This window comes from Syngnathus typhle, linkage group LG21 (genome assembly GCF_033458585.1).
Source record: "Syngnathus typhle isolate RoL2023-S1 ecotype Sweden linkage group LG21, RoL_Styp_1.0, whole genome shotgun sequence".
Lineage (NCBI taxonomy): Eukaryota > Metazoa > Chordata > Actinopteri > Syngnathiformes > Syngnathidae > Syngnathus > Syngnathus typhle.
In genome coordinates, this window is record NC_083758.1 from 6,984,518 (window position 1) to 6,998,895 (window position 14,378).

The 14,378-nt window shown below is 43.0% G+C and overlaps 1 protein-coding gene across 9 annotated transcripts in view; it reads right to left on the reverse strand.

Moving 5' to 3' along the window:
* dock4b (dedicator of cytokinesis 4b) overlaps positions 1-14,378 on the reverse strand; it is a 44,498-nt gene that overhangs the window by 16,351 nt on the left and 13,769 nt on the right. For 7 of the 9 annotated variants that reach the window (XR_009710842.1, XM_061268378.1, XM_061268380.1 and 4 more), the window contains exons 6-28: positions 14,287-14,371; positions 13,152-13,303; positions 11,630-11,711; positions 11,481-11,541; positions 11,268-11,400; positions 11,056-11,144; positions 9,088-9,213; positions 6,926-7,050; positions 6,425-6,587; positions 6,135-6,241; positions 5,039-5,192; positions 4,406-4,503; positions 4,256-4,339; positions 3,663-3,763; positions 3,492-3,573; positions 3,254-3,424; positions 1,832-2,024; positions 1,630-1,766; positions 1,144-1,284; positions 724-822; positions 480-574; positions 238-313; positions 12-112 (exon numbers count right to left, since the gene is read on the reverse strand). Coding sequence is in view for 8 of the 9 variants with exons in the window: in XM_061268378.1 (XP_061124362.1) it covers positions 12-112; positions 238-313; positions 480-574; positions 724-822; positions 1,144-1,284; positions 1,630-1,766; positions 1,832-2,024; positions 3,254-3,424; positions 3,492-3,573; positions 3,663-3,763; positions 4,256-4,339; positions 4,406-4,503; positions 5,039-5,192; positions 6,135-6,241; positions 6,425-6,587; positions 6,926-7,050; positions 9,088-9,213; positions 11,056-11,144; positions 11,268-11,400; positions 11,481-11,541; positions 11,630-11,711; positions 13,152-13,303; positions 14,287-14,371 (2,655 nt within the window). In the remaining variant the exon portion in view is untranslated. The remainder of the gene's footprint in view (positions 1-11; positions 113-237; positions 314-479; positions 575-723; positions 823-1,143; positions 1,285-1,629; positions 1,767-1,831; positions 2,025-3,253; positions 3,425-3,491; positions 3,574-3,662; positions 3,764-4,255; positions 4,340-4,405; positions 4,504-5,038; positions 5,193-6,134; positions 6,242-6,424; positions 6,588-6,925; positions 7,051-9,087; positions 9,214-11,055; positions 11,145-11,267; positions 11,401-11,480; positions 11,542-11,629; positions 11,712-13,151; positions 13,304-14,286; positions 14,372-14,378) is intronic. The other 2 variants (XM_061268385.1, XM_061268379.1) reach the window with 1 other exon arrangement.

The following is a 14,378-nucleotide window of genomic DNA, read 5'->3' on the forward strand; positions in this document are numbered from 1 at the left end:
CCTGAGCTTACTTTTCCAAAATTTTCTTCCTCTTTGAGGGAGAAAACGACTCCAGTTGAAGGCAGGGCTGGTTGATAAACAAAACTGACAAGTAGAAATACGAATCCCACACCTGGAAGGAAGAAGAAAAAAAAAAAAACACGCCTACACTGAACATCAGTTTGATTTAAGGCCCATAAAAAAACCTGCTTAGCGGCTTGTAGGCTTCTTTTTAATATTTTTTTTTTTTTACTTTACCTTGTAGTCAAACTTGTCATTGAGAAAGTTTTTCCGCAGGGCTTCGGAGAGGTAGAGGACGGTGGTGATAATGACGCTGTAAGCAGCACCACAGAGAGTCACTCACAAAAATAAAGAAATAAAAATAAAGGAAAGCTCCGGAGCAGAGGTGGGTGGCCCTTGATTTATTTTTCCAAAAAAAAAATCGCTGTAGAGAAGCAACTTGGGAGAAAGAAAGTACAAAAAATATCTTTGGAGCTTACTTGTTGGTAACCAGTCGCATGACAGTCCAGTCTTTAGGGAACATCTCGGGTCGGATGAGAATCCTGAAGACCGTAAAGATCTGAAGGAGGAAGTCCTGCGCCAAAAATAAAAAAAAACACTCCAGCCATTGCAGTCAACTTGTGTTGCAGCACCATTTGTGTTCCAATGATGTTTTCCATTCTAAGTTAGCATTAAGCGAGCAGACTTTTCCATTTCGTCTGACGGTAAAAACTGAACTCCTACCCTCAAGTCGTCTTTGCTGCTGAAGGCCTGCAGAAGCTGCTGGTAGTGTCGGTCGCTCATCTGTCGGAGCAGCGCCAACAAACATGCCACGAACTCCCCCTGGCGCACCAAAAGATTCGCTTTGTTTCGTTTTTTTTCGGCAAGGAAATAATTGATCAGATTCAGTGCCGTTGACTAATTAATTCACTTAGCCGCAAGTTATGTGGAGACATGACACACACACACATTTCCTCAAGGAGCCTTCGGGAGATGTCAATGATGAGTTCATTGTTATTCACCCACACACACACACATTTCCCGAGTGTGTGTTGTATTGTAAATCTTAATTACAGCCATCTGTGTTAATGATGTTGGCACAATTCTACTGGCCACTAACTTCATTTCAAATCTATAATGACTTGCCAAAAGGAGAACACACACACATACAGTGACATCCTGGAATTGAAGTCTCATGGCAGGTCCGGCAGGTTGCGGTCGGTTGCTGATTTCCAGAATGGTCCTGAGAAGAACTCCCAGAAGACTTTCCACAATCAGGTCCACTTCTTCCGAGACCACCGGTTCCTGGCAAGAAAACACACACATGTTGAGAAGGTGACAATAGAAGTTTGATATGAAAATCTAGTGTGTGTGTTTGACAAGACAGACAGGTGACAGGCTTTGGACCGAGCCATAATGAGAAGATGCTCTGGCCTGGCCCATCGACTGTCACCGCTGTCACGTCGCTTTAGATCTGGTAGCATGTGTGTGCGCACACACACACACACAAAAGAGCACTTGCTAAATTGATGGTTCTCATTAGCGCGCGGCGGCTAGCTCGCCTCGGACAAACTGAGCTGAAGGCACCAAACAAAGCAATCTGAGAATGCAGGCTGGGAAATTGCTGTTGTGCACCCTTTGAATACTCACAGAAGTGCCGTTCTCCTCCTTCTTGATGAGTGACAGCATGCTGGTGAGGATGCGAGCGCACATGACCAGGTCTCGCTGCTCCTGCATGTGAGCCTGCAGGATGCGCAGCACCACCGGCAACAGGATGCATCTCGATTCTAGAATTAAAAAAAATAAATAAAATGGTCGCTTTGAAGATCAGCACCGCGATGAATGTCCTCACCTGGGTTAATGTACAGCTGGCTCTCCACCGTCTTGGCAAGGCACTGCAGCTTGACGGCCTCCAAGGGGCAGTCGGCGTGGACGATGGCGGGAAGGCTGCCCAGCGTCTCCCGCACGAAGCCGGCCACCTCGCGCACCGTGAAGATCTTCAGAAGCTCGGCGTAAACGGCCGGGAAAGTTCGGAGGAACACCGCCTGTGCGCAGAAGCGTGTCGTTATGAATTATGCATGCGCAGGGAAATTAAAGAGCCACTTTTCCTTAAGATTGAAAATCCTTTGCTTGACTCTTAGCAGCCAAAAGCACTCAGGCTACAAATGAGCCTATAATAGGGATTTACCGTAAATTCCGGACTATAAGCCGCGACTTTTTTCCAAAATGTTGAACCCTGCGGCTTATAGTCAGGTGCGGCTTATATAAGGATTTTTTTCGTGATTTTTGTGATGACTTGATCACTTTTATACACTGCGGTATCTTGAAGAAAAAAACAACAACAAAAATACTATTATGAAACACTACTACGGATGCTGCTTATTCTGGCTGTGTTGCTTGTGACTATTATGAGCTTTAGTAGGAATGCACGCTAGGTGACCTGCGTCAAAGGGCTCTAAACGCTTCGTCACAGGCAGTGTTTAGAAAGACATGTTAAAGTATGTTATTAAAACTTTAAAAAGGCTTCCTGTGAACGGTATTTCCTTGTAAAAAGACGCGTGTGCACGTGCGGCTTATAGTCCGGTGCGGCTTATATAAAAAAAAAACTAAAATATCCCCCAATTTTAACTGGTGCGGTTTATAGTGCGGTGCGGCTTATAGTCCGGAATTTACGGTAATTACTAGGCAGGAGCGTAAACAAGTGATGCTTATTTTGATGATGCAATATGATGATGAAAAATGTGCTTCGATAATGCTTTTGAATCATGATACTAAAAATATTATATATAATAATAAATTATAAAAATATATAATAATAATAAAAAAATACTATTGTAGGATATGGAATGAAAATGGAAAAAAAAAAAAAGTTGGTCCAAATTGCGGAATGATATGGAATGACGTGGAATTAAAAATGTGATTTTTTTTTTTAGCCACACAGCAATTCAGTTAAGGTCCAATACAGCATTTTTTTCACACGTGCCAGAATAGTATAGTGATAATCATTTCAGCGCCGAGTTAATTTTCAAGCGCAATCGTTGGATATTTTTCCACCATCACTGGCATCCTCATCCTGTTTGTTTTGCTCTTTCTTAAAATCCGTCAAGGCCTCTCTGCCTCTTCTCCCAGCAGGGGGGAAAAAAAAAAAAAAAACAAGAAGCCATAGCACAGTTTGACTCCAGCCCCGCTCGCTGGGAGCGTGAAACGATTCAATCGAAACTGCACGACGAGGAAATGTGTGTGTCTGAGATGCCGACTCCAGATTCGCGCTTGCCTGTGTTTGTGCCACCGGGCTGGTGCCTTTATTTTCCTGCGAGAGGAAGAAGCGAATGGACATGAAGAGCTCGTGGATGCACACGCGGAACTCCTCCTCGTTCTGGCCCCCCGTTGCCAAGGAGAAGAGGCGGCGAGACTGGATGATATACTTGAAGATGTACTCGCTGGCCTGGAAAAGAAATGAAAAAATTTACATCCCCTACAATAATCGTGATAATCAATAAATGGTCTCGTACCTTGAGGACCTGCTGAATATGCTCCTGATGCTCGGCATCCACAATGCGGTCCACGTACCACTTGAGAACTTTGATCAGGTCCCTTAGGCAGAATATTCCCAATAGTTACTCTGCTCTCTTGTGTAGCCACAAGGGGGCGCCCAAACATTTGGAGTTCTTTCTTCAACGCACCTGTATGACAGAGCTCCGGCAAAGTGGCTCTCAATGTAGGTGTCCATCACTGGCTTGAAGTGCTGAAATTTGCTGTCTTGGAGAAGGTTGATGATGTGGACCTGCCAGAGACAGCATTATATTTGTGATAATCAATTTATTTCTTTTTTCAAATGAGTCTTCACATTTTGAGAACGCACCGATACCGAGCACCGATACTTTCGAGATCTGATATCGATAACGCTTTTGCATACCTTGATTAGGGATGATCATTCATTCATTATTTTTCAAACTAGTATTTTTGAGAACGCACCGATACCAAATACCGATATTTGTGATACCTGGTATCATACTCAATAGCGCAGTCATTTTCCAAATGTTTTGTCATAGATTTAAAAACTACACGGAAAGGTGACAATCGGATCCGGCAGATTTTTTTTTTTTTCCGCTCTGAGCACCTCGCCGAGCAGAGAACATGTGCTCCGAGACAAAGATCTATCAGAGCAGCTCAGCGTGACGGTGCCCAGATTGCTTTACGGCGCTCTCATGTGTTTACGTCTCTCCATCTTCCCACAGCGGGTGCAGCGTTTTTATTCTTCAAGAAAAGCGCTTACCAGAGAGTCAAACACCTTGAGGCCGTATCTCTGAGAGCTCTCGTCCAGAATACCAAAAAGTGTGTCCAGAGTGTCTTGTAGGAACTACAAAAAAAAAAACAATACACGTTAAAGGTCATAAAGGTCAACCAGCTACGATTCCGAGCGTACTTTGACAATCTCCGAGCCGTCGATCTCCTTCAGCTTGGAGAGGCTCTCGTTGATCCGTTCGGGGTGCGCTCGCCACTTCAACAGGTCCAGCATTTCTCCTGAGATGTAAAAAAAAAAGCCGCGTCAACATGGCCGCCGTCTTCAATTACGCCGACCAAAGGTAAAAGCACATCTAAACAAACGTTTTCAAGTAAAGCCGCGTATTTCCCGCCGTCCCCCAAAACATGAATAAAACATTATTCCGCTTGTCTCTTCGTATTGGATTGAACCTGAGGCGTTTTTTTTTTTTGGGTTGTCGCACTCAAAGCGTTTTTCTACGCAAGAGCAAATTATTTTTACAGTCAATCCAACGAAGTCACAGTTCTCCGTGATTTTTTTTTTTTTTTTAAATAAAAAAAATCATCACAGTGAAGAACGCAGGGACGCACCCGCTTTAAAAATAATTCCAGGATTCAGTTCTGGGTCACCCAAGTACGAAAAACCAAAGCAAAATGTTTTTCCCAGCTTTCAGCCTGCCATTTTATTTGTGACTATTACGTTCAGTCCAGACTGAGCTTAACCACAATTCATCAGGCAAGCTTCCAATATGAAGAGAGGAAAGAGAAAAAAAAATGGCCAAAAAGGACTTTTCACCGTTTTGTGTGAGCTTGGTGGAGCAGAGGAAGCTGGTGATCCAGAAAGACTCCTTGGTGCCTTTCAGCGTCTGGTTATTGGACGGGATGTTGCTTTTGGAGAAAGGCAGTTTCAGATAGCGAGTGCAGTCCGCCAAGCTGGTGTTCTCCTCACACTGGACACATGAGAGAAAAAAAAAAAAGTCCAAATTCCGCCTGTCGGTACCTGAAAGGTCACCTTAGGGAATCCGACCCAAGTTGGCGTTACGCAATCACACATGAGGGGGGGGGGGGGGGGCTGTTTTATTGATGGAGCGTGCGGTGCCTTAGACCGACCGCTGGAGCTTCGAAAGCTTGGCACATTTTGGACTGCTGCTTCAGCATCTATTTTGGGGCCGACGAGAAACTAGGCCATGGAAGTTTTCATTGAGCTCTTCGGCAACTTGCATCTGACATTCGCCACGCCCCCCCCCCCTTTCCCCCCAAGCAAGAATCTGACAATGCTACCAATGGCCTATAGCGAGCAAAGAAGTAAAAATACATTAAAGAATCAGACGTTGGGTGACTGTCGTGTCCGGCGGGCTGACAAATAAATCAATGCGGCGTGCGCGTCATTGTGCCTGAGGTTTGCGCACACACACACACACACACACCGCTTTTGCCTGCAGCCTGCAATTACGGCCCAAGCGGGATGTTTTTTTTTTTTTTCATTTTAAATGACGATTTTGGGCTGGTTTATTTGCTCCTGGCTTTCGATGCGTCACCACTAAAAAGGTTTGAAGCGACGAGCGTGCGTCTTTAATACGGCCACGCCAGGATGCAGATGAGGTACTTTTAAAAAGCAGTGAGTGAGAAGTGTCACATGACTTTTTTTTTTTTTTTATTATTTGACAGCCCGTGGCGTTAAATAGTGAAAAGATGCACTGAGAAGGCGTGAATCACATAATCATACACTCTGTCATTCCATTTGGGAGGAAAGCTGCAAGATGCACACAAATAGCTTGTGTGCATAAATAGGGAGGCTTAAAATGAAATGAAATTACAGCCAAGACAATATAGAAGCTTTGTCAACTGAATCAGTTTTTTTTTTTTGCTGCAGAGGGCAAACAGGCCAGTACCTTATGGATAATGAGCTCATGGGTGCCATCTGGCAGAGTCCTTCCGTCCTCCTGCATCAGCGGTACAAAGGAGTAGCCGAACAGCTTCTTCTCTCCCTTCTCTTTTGCTGCGGAGAGAGGCGAACATGGACAGCTCAATATATATATATTATTATTATTTATTTTTTTAAACTGTATTTTCTATTTTTTTATATATTTTTTTAAATATTTTAATTTATTTTATACCTATATATGTATTTATTTTATACATTATATATTTTTTCCGGGCATGCATATCCATGGCTTCTTACTGGAGCAATGTCGGAACTCGAAGCGCACGTGCGATCCCCGAAACATGTCCACGGGGATGGGCAGCTTGATCTGCTCCGCCCAGCGTGGACTATTGTTGTGGTACAGCACCAACGAGTGATATTCGTCCCCGCCCGGTTCCCCCGAGCCGGCGGCTACGTGACTCTGAAAGAAAAAAAAATAAAAAATCCAGTGGTTTCCATGCGTTTCTATTTTCTGTCCGATACGGAAAGCAAAGAAGCAGAAGTGCTCGGAGATGAGCAACACGCTGGAGGTGCGGCTCTCATCTGGGTCAGCCATATTTAAATGAAGAATTTAGCTCTATAATAAGCTAGCATCTAAAAATAAGAAGCCATTAAGGGACAAGCTAAGTTAACTAAGGACTCAAATTGGAGGTGTTTACTGCTGAGAAGAGACTCATTGAAAATGACACGGGAAATTTTTTGAACCAGCTTCCAGACTAATTGGATGAAAGTCAATTTGCAAATATTCATCTTTTATACCTTGAGGATGTGTCCATCAATGTCCAGCAAGTAGATGGTGATTTCTACATTCCTGGCAACGCTCTTCCCACCCTTTTCAAATTCTCCTTTCTCCAGCGTGACGTAAAGGTCATTTCTCATCTCTCCTGCAAAACCAGACATTGATTATAAAAAAAGAAAAAACAAAACAAGCAGACCTACCAACAGCTTCGAGACATTTTTGTCTGTGTGTGTGTCTGTGTGTGTGTTAATGTATTCTGACAGGGGGTGGACAGCATTTACATTAGTAGCACTTAACGCTACATTTTGTGTTGTCGTTAAATCAAAGCCAGTGACCTGACATTTAGCGGCTATTATGTACATTTGAACTTAGACGTCAGTACCGAGTAAATTACAAAGAAACAAAAAAAAACCCGACTTCGACTCACTGTGTTTTTGCCCTTTTGTGTTTTATTATCACACGAGGGACACTAATCTAATAACACGGCCGATAAAGTTGAGTATATTCCCAAGGTCAGCTTTTTGTCATTGTTGACGGGGCTAATGTAGTCACGCTAACAAGTTAAGAAATAAAGCTAATTGCCTCCGAGGCAAGACAGGTGACTCTGCAAAGAGATTAGTTGGACTTGCATGTTCGGAAAGACGATTAGAAAAAATCCGTAAATCATATTAACTGTTACGGTTGACCCCCGTATAAAATATAACTTTTATTAGTCCCGTGAATACATTTTTTATAGTGATAATTATATTATATTATATTATATTATATTATATTATATTATATTATATTATATTATATTATATTATATTATATTATATTATATTATATTATATTATATTATATTATATTATATTATATTATATTATATTATATATTTATTTGTTTGTTATATATTATTATATATATATAAATATATATTATACATTTATTTAATATAGAGTTAATTGTATATTGCTATCTCGAGTCAACATTTATTGGCTGCTGTTTGCTGCTCTTGACAGTGGTAACCATAGCAACAAAGAGCATCCAATACTGTAACCGCACAGACGCAAATGGATAAAAAAAAAATAAAAATATGGGCAGGTAAGTATAGACTCAATTATCTTGGGTAGAATCGGCGAAAAAGGGAAGAGGAGAAGGTGTGGTTGGTAGGGGGTGGGGAGTTTGCAAAAAAAAAAAAAAGAGCAAATGATGCAGTCACCCACAGACGAGCGAGCGGGACGGTTTCCTTTGCCCAGAGGCGGACTTTCTTGGTCAGTAATGGAGAGGGAGAGAGCGAGGGAGTGAGTGGAAGGGGTTTGTAGTCAGGCAGAGACAAAGGGAGCCAACATAAATCTGTGTTAGTGAGGCGCTGGGGGAGCCGCAGTCTGCGCTTGCTTTTTATCTGTGTGACCAGACAGTGTACCTCGCTTTACCCAGGAAAAGAAAAAAAAAAAAAAAGACTTGTCCAGTCATACTGGAAAAATATTTAAAATACATTTTTTTTGGAGTAGTCATGTGATGCATGACAATAAGGTCATCTGCATCATTTGACAGGCACCTATCGACACTGTGTGCACTTGAGAATTATTGATGAATATTTAATCAAGTATAGGTTATTTGCTCTCGAGCTGTGTGAGAAGATGTTGCCAAGGCAACCGCTGTAGTTATTAAAAGCCAGGTCAATGTATACAGAGCACACGCAATACTGTGCTAGGGATGGCTAATTTTAGTTATAATCATTTTTTATAAGTTTTCCAGTCATTTTGAAGTGCTACATTTGTCGTTTCCTCATTTTCAAACGTGCAAAAAAAAATTATTGGGCCTAATAACGTAATATAAACCCAAGTAAGACATGTCTGCCATCTAGTGGTGTTTAGTGACATTACAACTTCAAACTACAAAAGCTGAGTGAAATACTGCACATCTAAAAAGTCTCAATATGTGATTTGGGAGCCTATAAACGAGCTAGGATATGATAAAAGAGTTTACTGTTGCCCTTCCGCCGCATGGGGCTCAGAAGATGACGGCTTTTTGGCTGCCGTTCAAACCTCAAGTCATGTGTTAAGTCGCTTAAAGTGGATTGAAAGAAGCAGCGGCCCGGAGCGAGAAGCGGATGTCCAGACGGGAAAACATTTATCCGCAAAAGCTTGCCCCCTTTACATCCCGTCGTGCTTGAAAAGCGACTTTACTGCTATCCCACCTGGCATGATGACATCAGAGAAGCCCAGTTTCCTAGTGATGGACACTCCCCTTGTGAAGAGCACCATGTACTCCCGCCTCAGCTGATCAATGTCCCCATGGAGAAGCTGGAGAGCCACGGCCAGCCCTGAAAACACAAGGAGGCATCACACACGGATTTTTGTTGACCATATTAATAACCGCTAACACCCACTGCACACAAAAAGTAAAATAAAACACCTGTGACGCATTGCCAAGTTATTTTATTTTATTTTATTTTATTTTATTTTATTTTATTTTATTTTATTTTATTTTATTTTATTTTATTTTATTTTATTTTATTTTATTTTATTTTATTTTATTTTATTTTATTTTATTTTATTTTATTTTACAAATCACACCCTATACGAAGCTGCCCTTATGGGACCACTTGAAATGTCCGCATGAATAATAGCACGTGTAGAAAAGGTCACGCTTGAGGTTTTGTTGTCGGAGAGATGAAAACGCTATGAGAAGTCATGTGATGGACCAAAGAGATGGAAAAAAAAAAAAAAATCAAGGAGGAGATAAATTGAGAAATAAATGTCTCATACATGTCGAATAGTTTTATAGGATGTACACAGGGCCTAAGGGGCGGAGCCACCCAAGGGGGGTAACAACTTGTTTACATAAAACGTTTTTTCTGTGTCGAGCGAGTTATTCTTTCTCCGACACACAAAAGCATCTACGCCGGCCCTCATTATTATTCGGGCTGACAAAAGCGTCCTCAACCCCGCGCTGGCCTCAGCCCACCCGGCCCGCCTCCTCGTCGAGCGGGTGGAAGGAAAGTCCAAAACAAAACATTTGAGCTTGCCTACGCTGGCATGGAGGTGAGAGCTGAAGCGACTACCTGGCCCTGACTCATCGCTTGCACAAACACTCTTATGAAACGACCGCTTTCAATGCACTGGAAGATTTTTTTTTCTTTTTTTGCAACAGCCCACCAAAACAAAAAAAAATCTCCGCTTCATATTCGGCGACACCCGATCTCCAAATACATCAAGATAACAATTTTGCCGCATCGCCTTTGAGAGATGATAAATGATCATTTCCCGAGTTCTCCTGCAGTCATTATTTGTTCGCCGGGGGAAGGTGGAAAGAATTGCTGACGAAGCACTTTTGGGAATTTGTGAATGCAGCTCCGCTTTTCACAGGTATCAAACTGCTCTGGAGTGAATGTGACGATCCGTAATCTTTGTGACATATATTATTTTTTTTTTTTATCCATCTCTGGCCAACCTGTTGCCATGAGAAACGGCTGATGCGGCTGTTTTCCGTGTACTATTTATACAAAGCGTGTGAATGCATTTTGCAACCGCTGGCAGGCTTCCTGCGGAGACGACCATGTGAGACTTTTCAATCGCTCCTCCGGAAAGAAGAAGTTGAATGCGCACCAAACAACACTGTGACTCAGACTGGCCGGAAGTGGACTGATCTCACGGCACCAGACTTATGATGACACAGGCAAAGAGACCAATTGAAGAAATTGCAACATCATTTATAGCTTAAAACGGGATGTAAAGCTTCCTATTATTAACATGAATGATTTAACTCACACAGATAGATTTCTAATTTCTAGTATAGCAAAAATCAGTAAATCGCTAATGGGGTTAGATTAGAACGTGGGTGTCCAACATAAGGCTGGAGGGCCAGATATGGCCCAGCACATCGTTTCATGCGGCCGGCAAAGATACATTTTGCATTAACTTTGTGTCATTACCGTAAAGTCGCACCGGAGTATAAGTGGCACCAGCCATAAAATGCCCAAAAAAGTGATAAAAAACATATATATGCATATAAGTCGCTCCTGAGTATAAGTCGCCCCCCCCCACCCAAACTATGAAAAAAAAAAACGATTTATAGACCGAAAATTACGGTACTAAAATGACAAATTATTTTCTCATTTAAAAAAATAAAGATACAATGTCATCATGTGGACTGCGATATTTACCTGTGTTGGATCCGGACAGATTATATCTGGAATTGGCCTTTTTGATGATGTTCTCGTGAATTTGGTACCACTCGCTTTCTGTGTTACACCTGAGACGCCACAAAGAGTAATAATCGGTTCAAAAGAATAGGAACCATGAAATAAAAATCGTATCCGATTGATCTTGGAAGTGTGTTGTGGTGACGGGGGGGGGGCGTCGGCTGGGTTCTTACGCGTAAACCTTGAGCAAGTGGTCGTCCTTGGAGTCGGCCGTGAGCAGATCGGCGATGCTGACGATGGCGCAGCCTAAGGGACGGCGGTACTGAACGCTACACTGGTTCTTCTTCTCCCCGGCGCCCATTCTCCCTGTGCAAAAAAACGAAATGAAATTGGATTAATTTTTAAGAAAATTTAAAAAAATATATTTATTTATTTATTTTGCCCACCTATTCTTATGACGTGCACGACAATATAGACATCTTTTCGAAGATCGCTGCTCCCCAGATCCTGACGGGAATACAAAACACGGCTTTGACATACTCGGTTAGGGATTCGCAAAAAAAAAAAAAAAAAACGCTTGGCATCGTCTCCTTACCACAAACAGTGTGCACTGTCTCTCCGTCTTCTCCGGCGACTTGGGCAAGCCGCTCTTATTCAGCCTGACAAAGAACCTTTCACTGTAGCAAGAAAAGAAAAGCAAAAATGGGATTAAGCTAGCATCGCTGTGAAATATTAAGCGGCAAAAAAAAAATGCTAGCTGGATAAAGTGGCGTTGTGACTGCTGCTGGGATGATATTTCAAATTGGTACAAATGACCAGAACACGCATGACGGACAAAAGCAGAAAGGACGACTTGCATTTGGATAAGAAAAAATAAAAAGGCATCCTGCTGGGCCCCGGCAATCCGGTTAGGTGACTTTCACAGTTGGCGAGATAAGCGGAGAGAAACCCTTGTAATGCACCACAGAGCCTGATCATGTGCCAAACTGCTGACAAGGCGAATCTCGCAAGGGCACCAAAAACCCGACGCTGTTGTGTGGATGCGTCCATCTTTCATTGCCAATCATTTCAAATCGACTTGTTGCTCATCATGAGCGCCGAACAAAAACACTGCTTGTTTCACTTTCATTTTTTTTTTGGAACCAAGCCTTTAGGGAAAAAAAAATCCAGCTGGTCTTTTGGGTTTGCTTGGCGCTCGTGTTTGAATTAATTAGCCTTCAGATGATTTATTTCATTAAAAAAAACTTCAAGCGTTTATGTCGGAGAATATTTTTTAGCCTGGCTTGGGAATTGGCTTGCTAGTCGTTAGCCGCTCCCGAGAACTTTCCACGCCATTTATCCGACCGTACGCAGACGGATTCCTGTGCATCAGACAGCACCTTAATTAGCAGCCTATTGTTAAAACGCGTCAATTAACAGCTACTCGTGTCCTCCCCCCATCACAGATGCCGCGTGTTGATCACCCGAGCTTAGAGGACCCCCCCTCCTCCAACTCCAGTGGGACCTTATCTGGTTCTATCAGCGCTCGTATTAACACAACATGAATGGCCGGGTTCCCTTCCCTCTGGGCCCGCTCGGCTCTCTCCTGATATCGATAATTGCATTTGGACCCGTGCGCTCGCCCGTTGCAAAGGGGGCGGGGCTATTGTAGAAAGCCGTAAAGACACCAAACGGGTACTATGGTGGCCAACGCAAAGAAAATGGAGGCGACGAGCGGCGCCGTACTGAGACGACGGGCCGGACCTCCATCTGGTCTGTGACGTCGGAGTCAAGCGGTGAAATGGCGCTCTGCCAGGCGGCCATTGGAAATGTGTGTCTGTTTACTTGCGCTGCCAGACAGTGTGAGACATCGCTGGCGAGGTGCCATGGTTGGATTTTTTTTTTCCCCCCTCGACACAAACCTTTGCTGAATGACCTCTGACCCAGTTTTTTTTTCACTCTTAGATTGACCCTATGTCCTTCACTGATTATTATTTTTTCAGTGTATTACAGAAAAAAAATGCCTGAATTGTAATTATTCCTTAAAGAATAAAGAAAGAGATACAAAAAAGGCTTTTAGCGGACTAGCGCTGGATGCTAATTTGTGGCGATTGACATTCAGCCACTTTGGTGAATACCTGAGCGGTCGGTTCTCTCGCCCGTCATATATGTGGAAGAAGACCTCAAGCTCCTCCCCCAAATTGGCACTCATCAGACTCTTAACGTGGACGAACAAGTGATGCGTACTGGCGGGCGTCGGCGTCTCCTTCTTGCGATGCCGATGCTCCATCTGCGGCGCGAAAAGTGAAATGAGGGGAAAATGCAATCCATTTTGGAGACAGGCGTCGAATAAAAAATATTGACTTATACAAAGGAATGGATTTGTTGAGGGTAACAAAAAGCTAAATCTATAAGCTGAAAATCCTCAAATACAGGATGAGAGCAAATCAAACAGAGTTAATCCGATTGAAGGAACAATCTCCACAGCAGCCAATCACATTTTGCTGTGTTTAACAAATGACACTTGTGCTTAAATACGGAATAATGAATCGTTCGAGGACACGCTTTCATTCTCAAAAATCAACATGGAGAATCTCTCCTCAATTCCCTTTACTGTATAAACAAAGGTTGACTGAATGACAAAATAAAAAGAAGCCCAAATCGTGTCTGTGATGGCTCATCATTCGTAGCCATGGTGCTACCAATGGGTTAAAAGAGCCCATTTTGCATCTCCCCATTACGCGAGGTTAGAGTTGCCGGGGACCCGGGAGAGTCTTAACCCTTTGAACGGAAACTCCGGTTGCTTATGTTAAAATAAGTGCGGATTTGACATGTGGCGCCCAACGTGGGGCGAAGGAAACTCGCCATCCTGCTGCGTTTGCTTTTGTTTGCAACAACAAAAATGAAACAGATGGATTAAGTGCTTCAATTACCCCCCGTGAGAGGAAAGTCATCTCACTTTGAGTGTGTGTGTGTGTATGCGTGAGCTGCAATTTTCCCGACAGTGTATCAGAGAGGTGTGGTTGTCATGGTAACAGCGCTCTCAGAAGATGTGAAGGGGAAGCAAGGGAGCAGGTAAGTGTACGTTTCCAAATCTATAAAGCTCCGGCTTTGACAAAACATACACTGATTTGACTGTACGTCCCGCTAAATGCTAACATTAGCCATAAATGTCCACCCTGTCATTCCCGCTAATATCGTTTTCCGATTTTTTTTCTGTTTTCTGAGAACTTTTTGGAGTGCAATGGGCACGTCTCAAGGAAAAGCACTCACCAGTTTGTAGAGTTCCGTCACACTGATTTCATCAGGGTCCACCATGCTGAACTCCTGTCTAGGGACCAGGTCCAAACCCAGTTGTCTGAAGA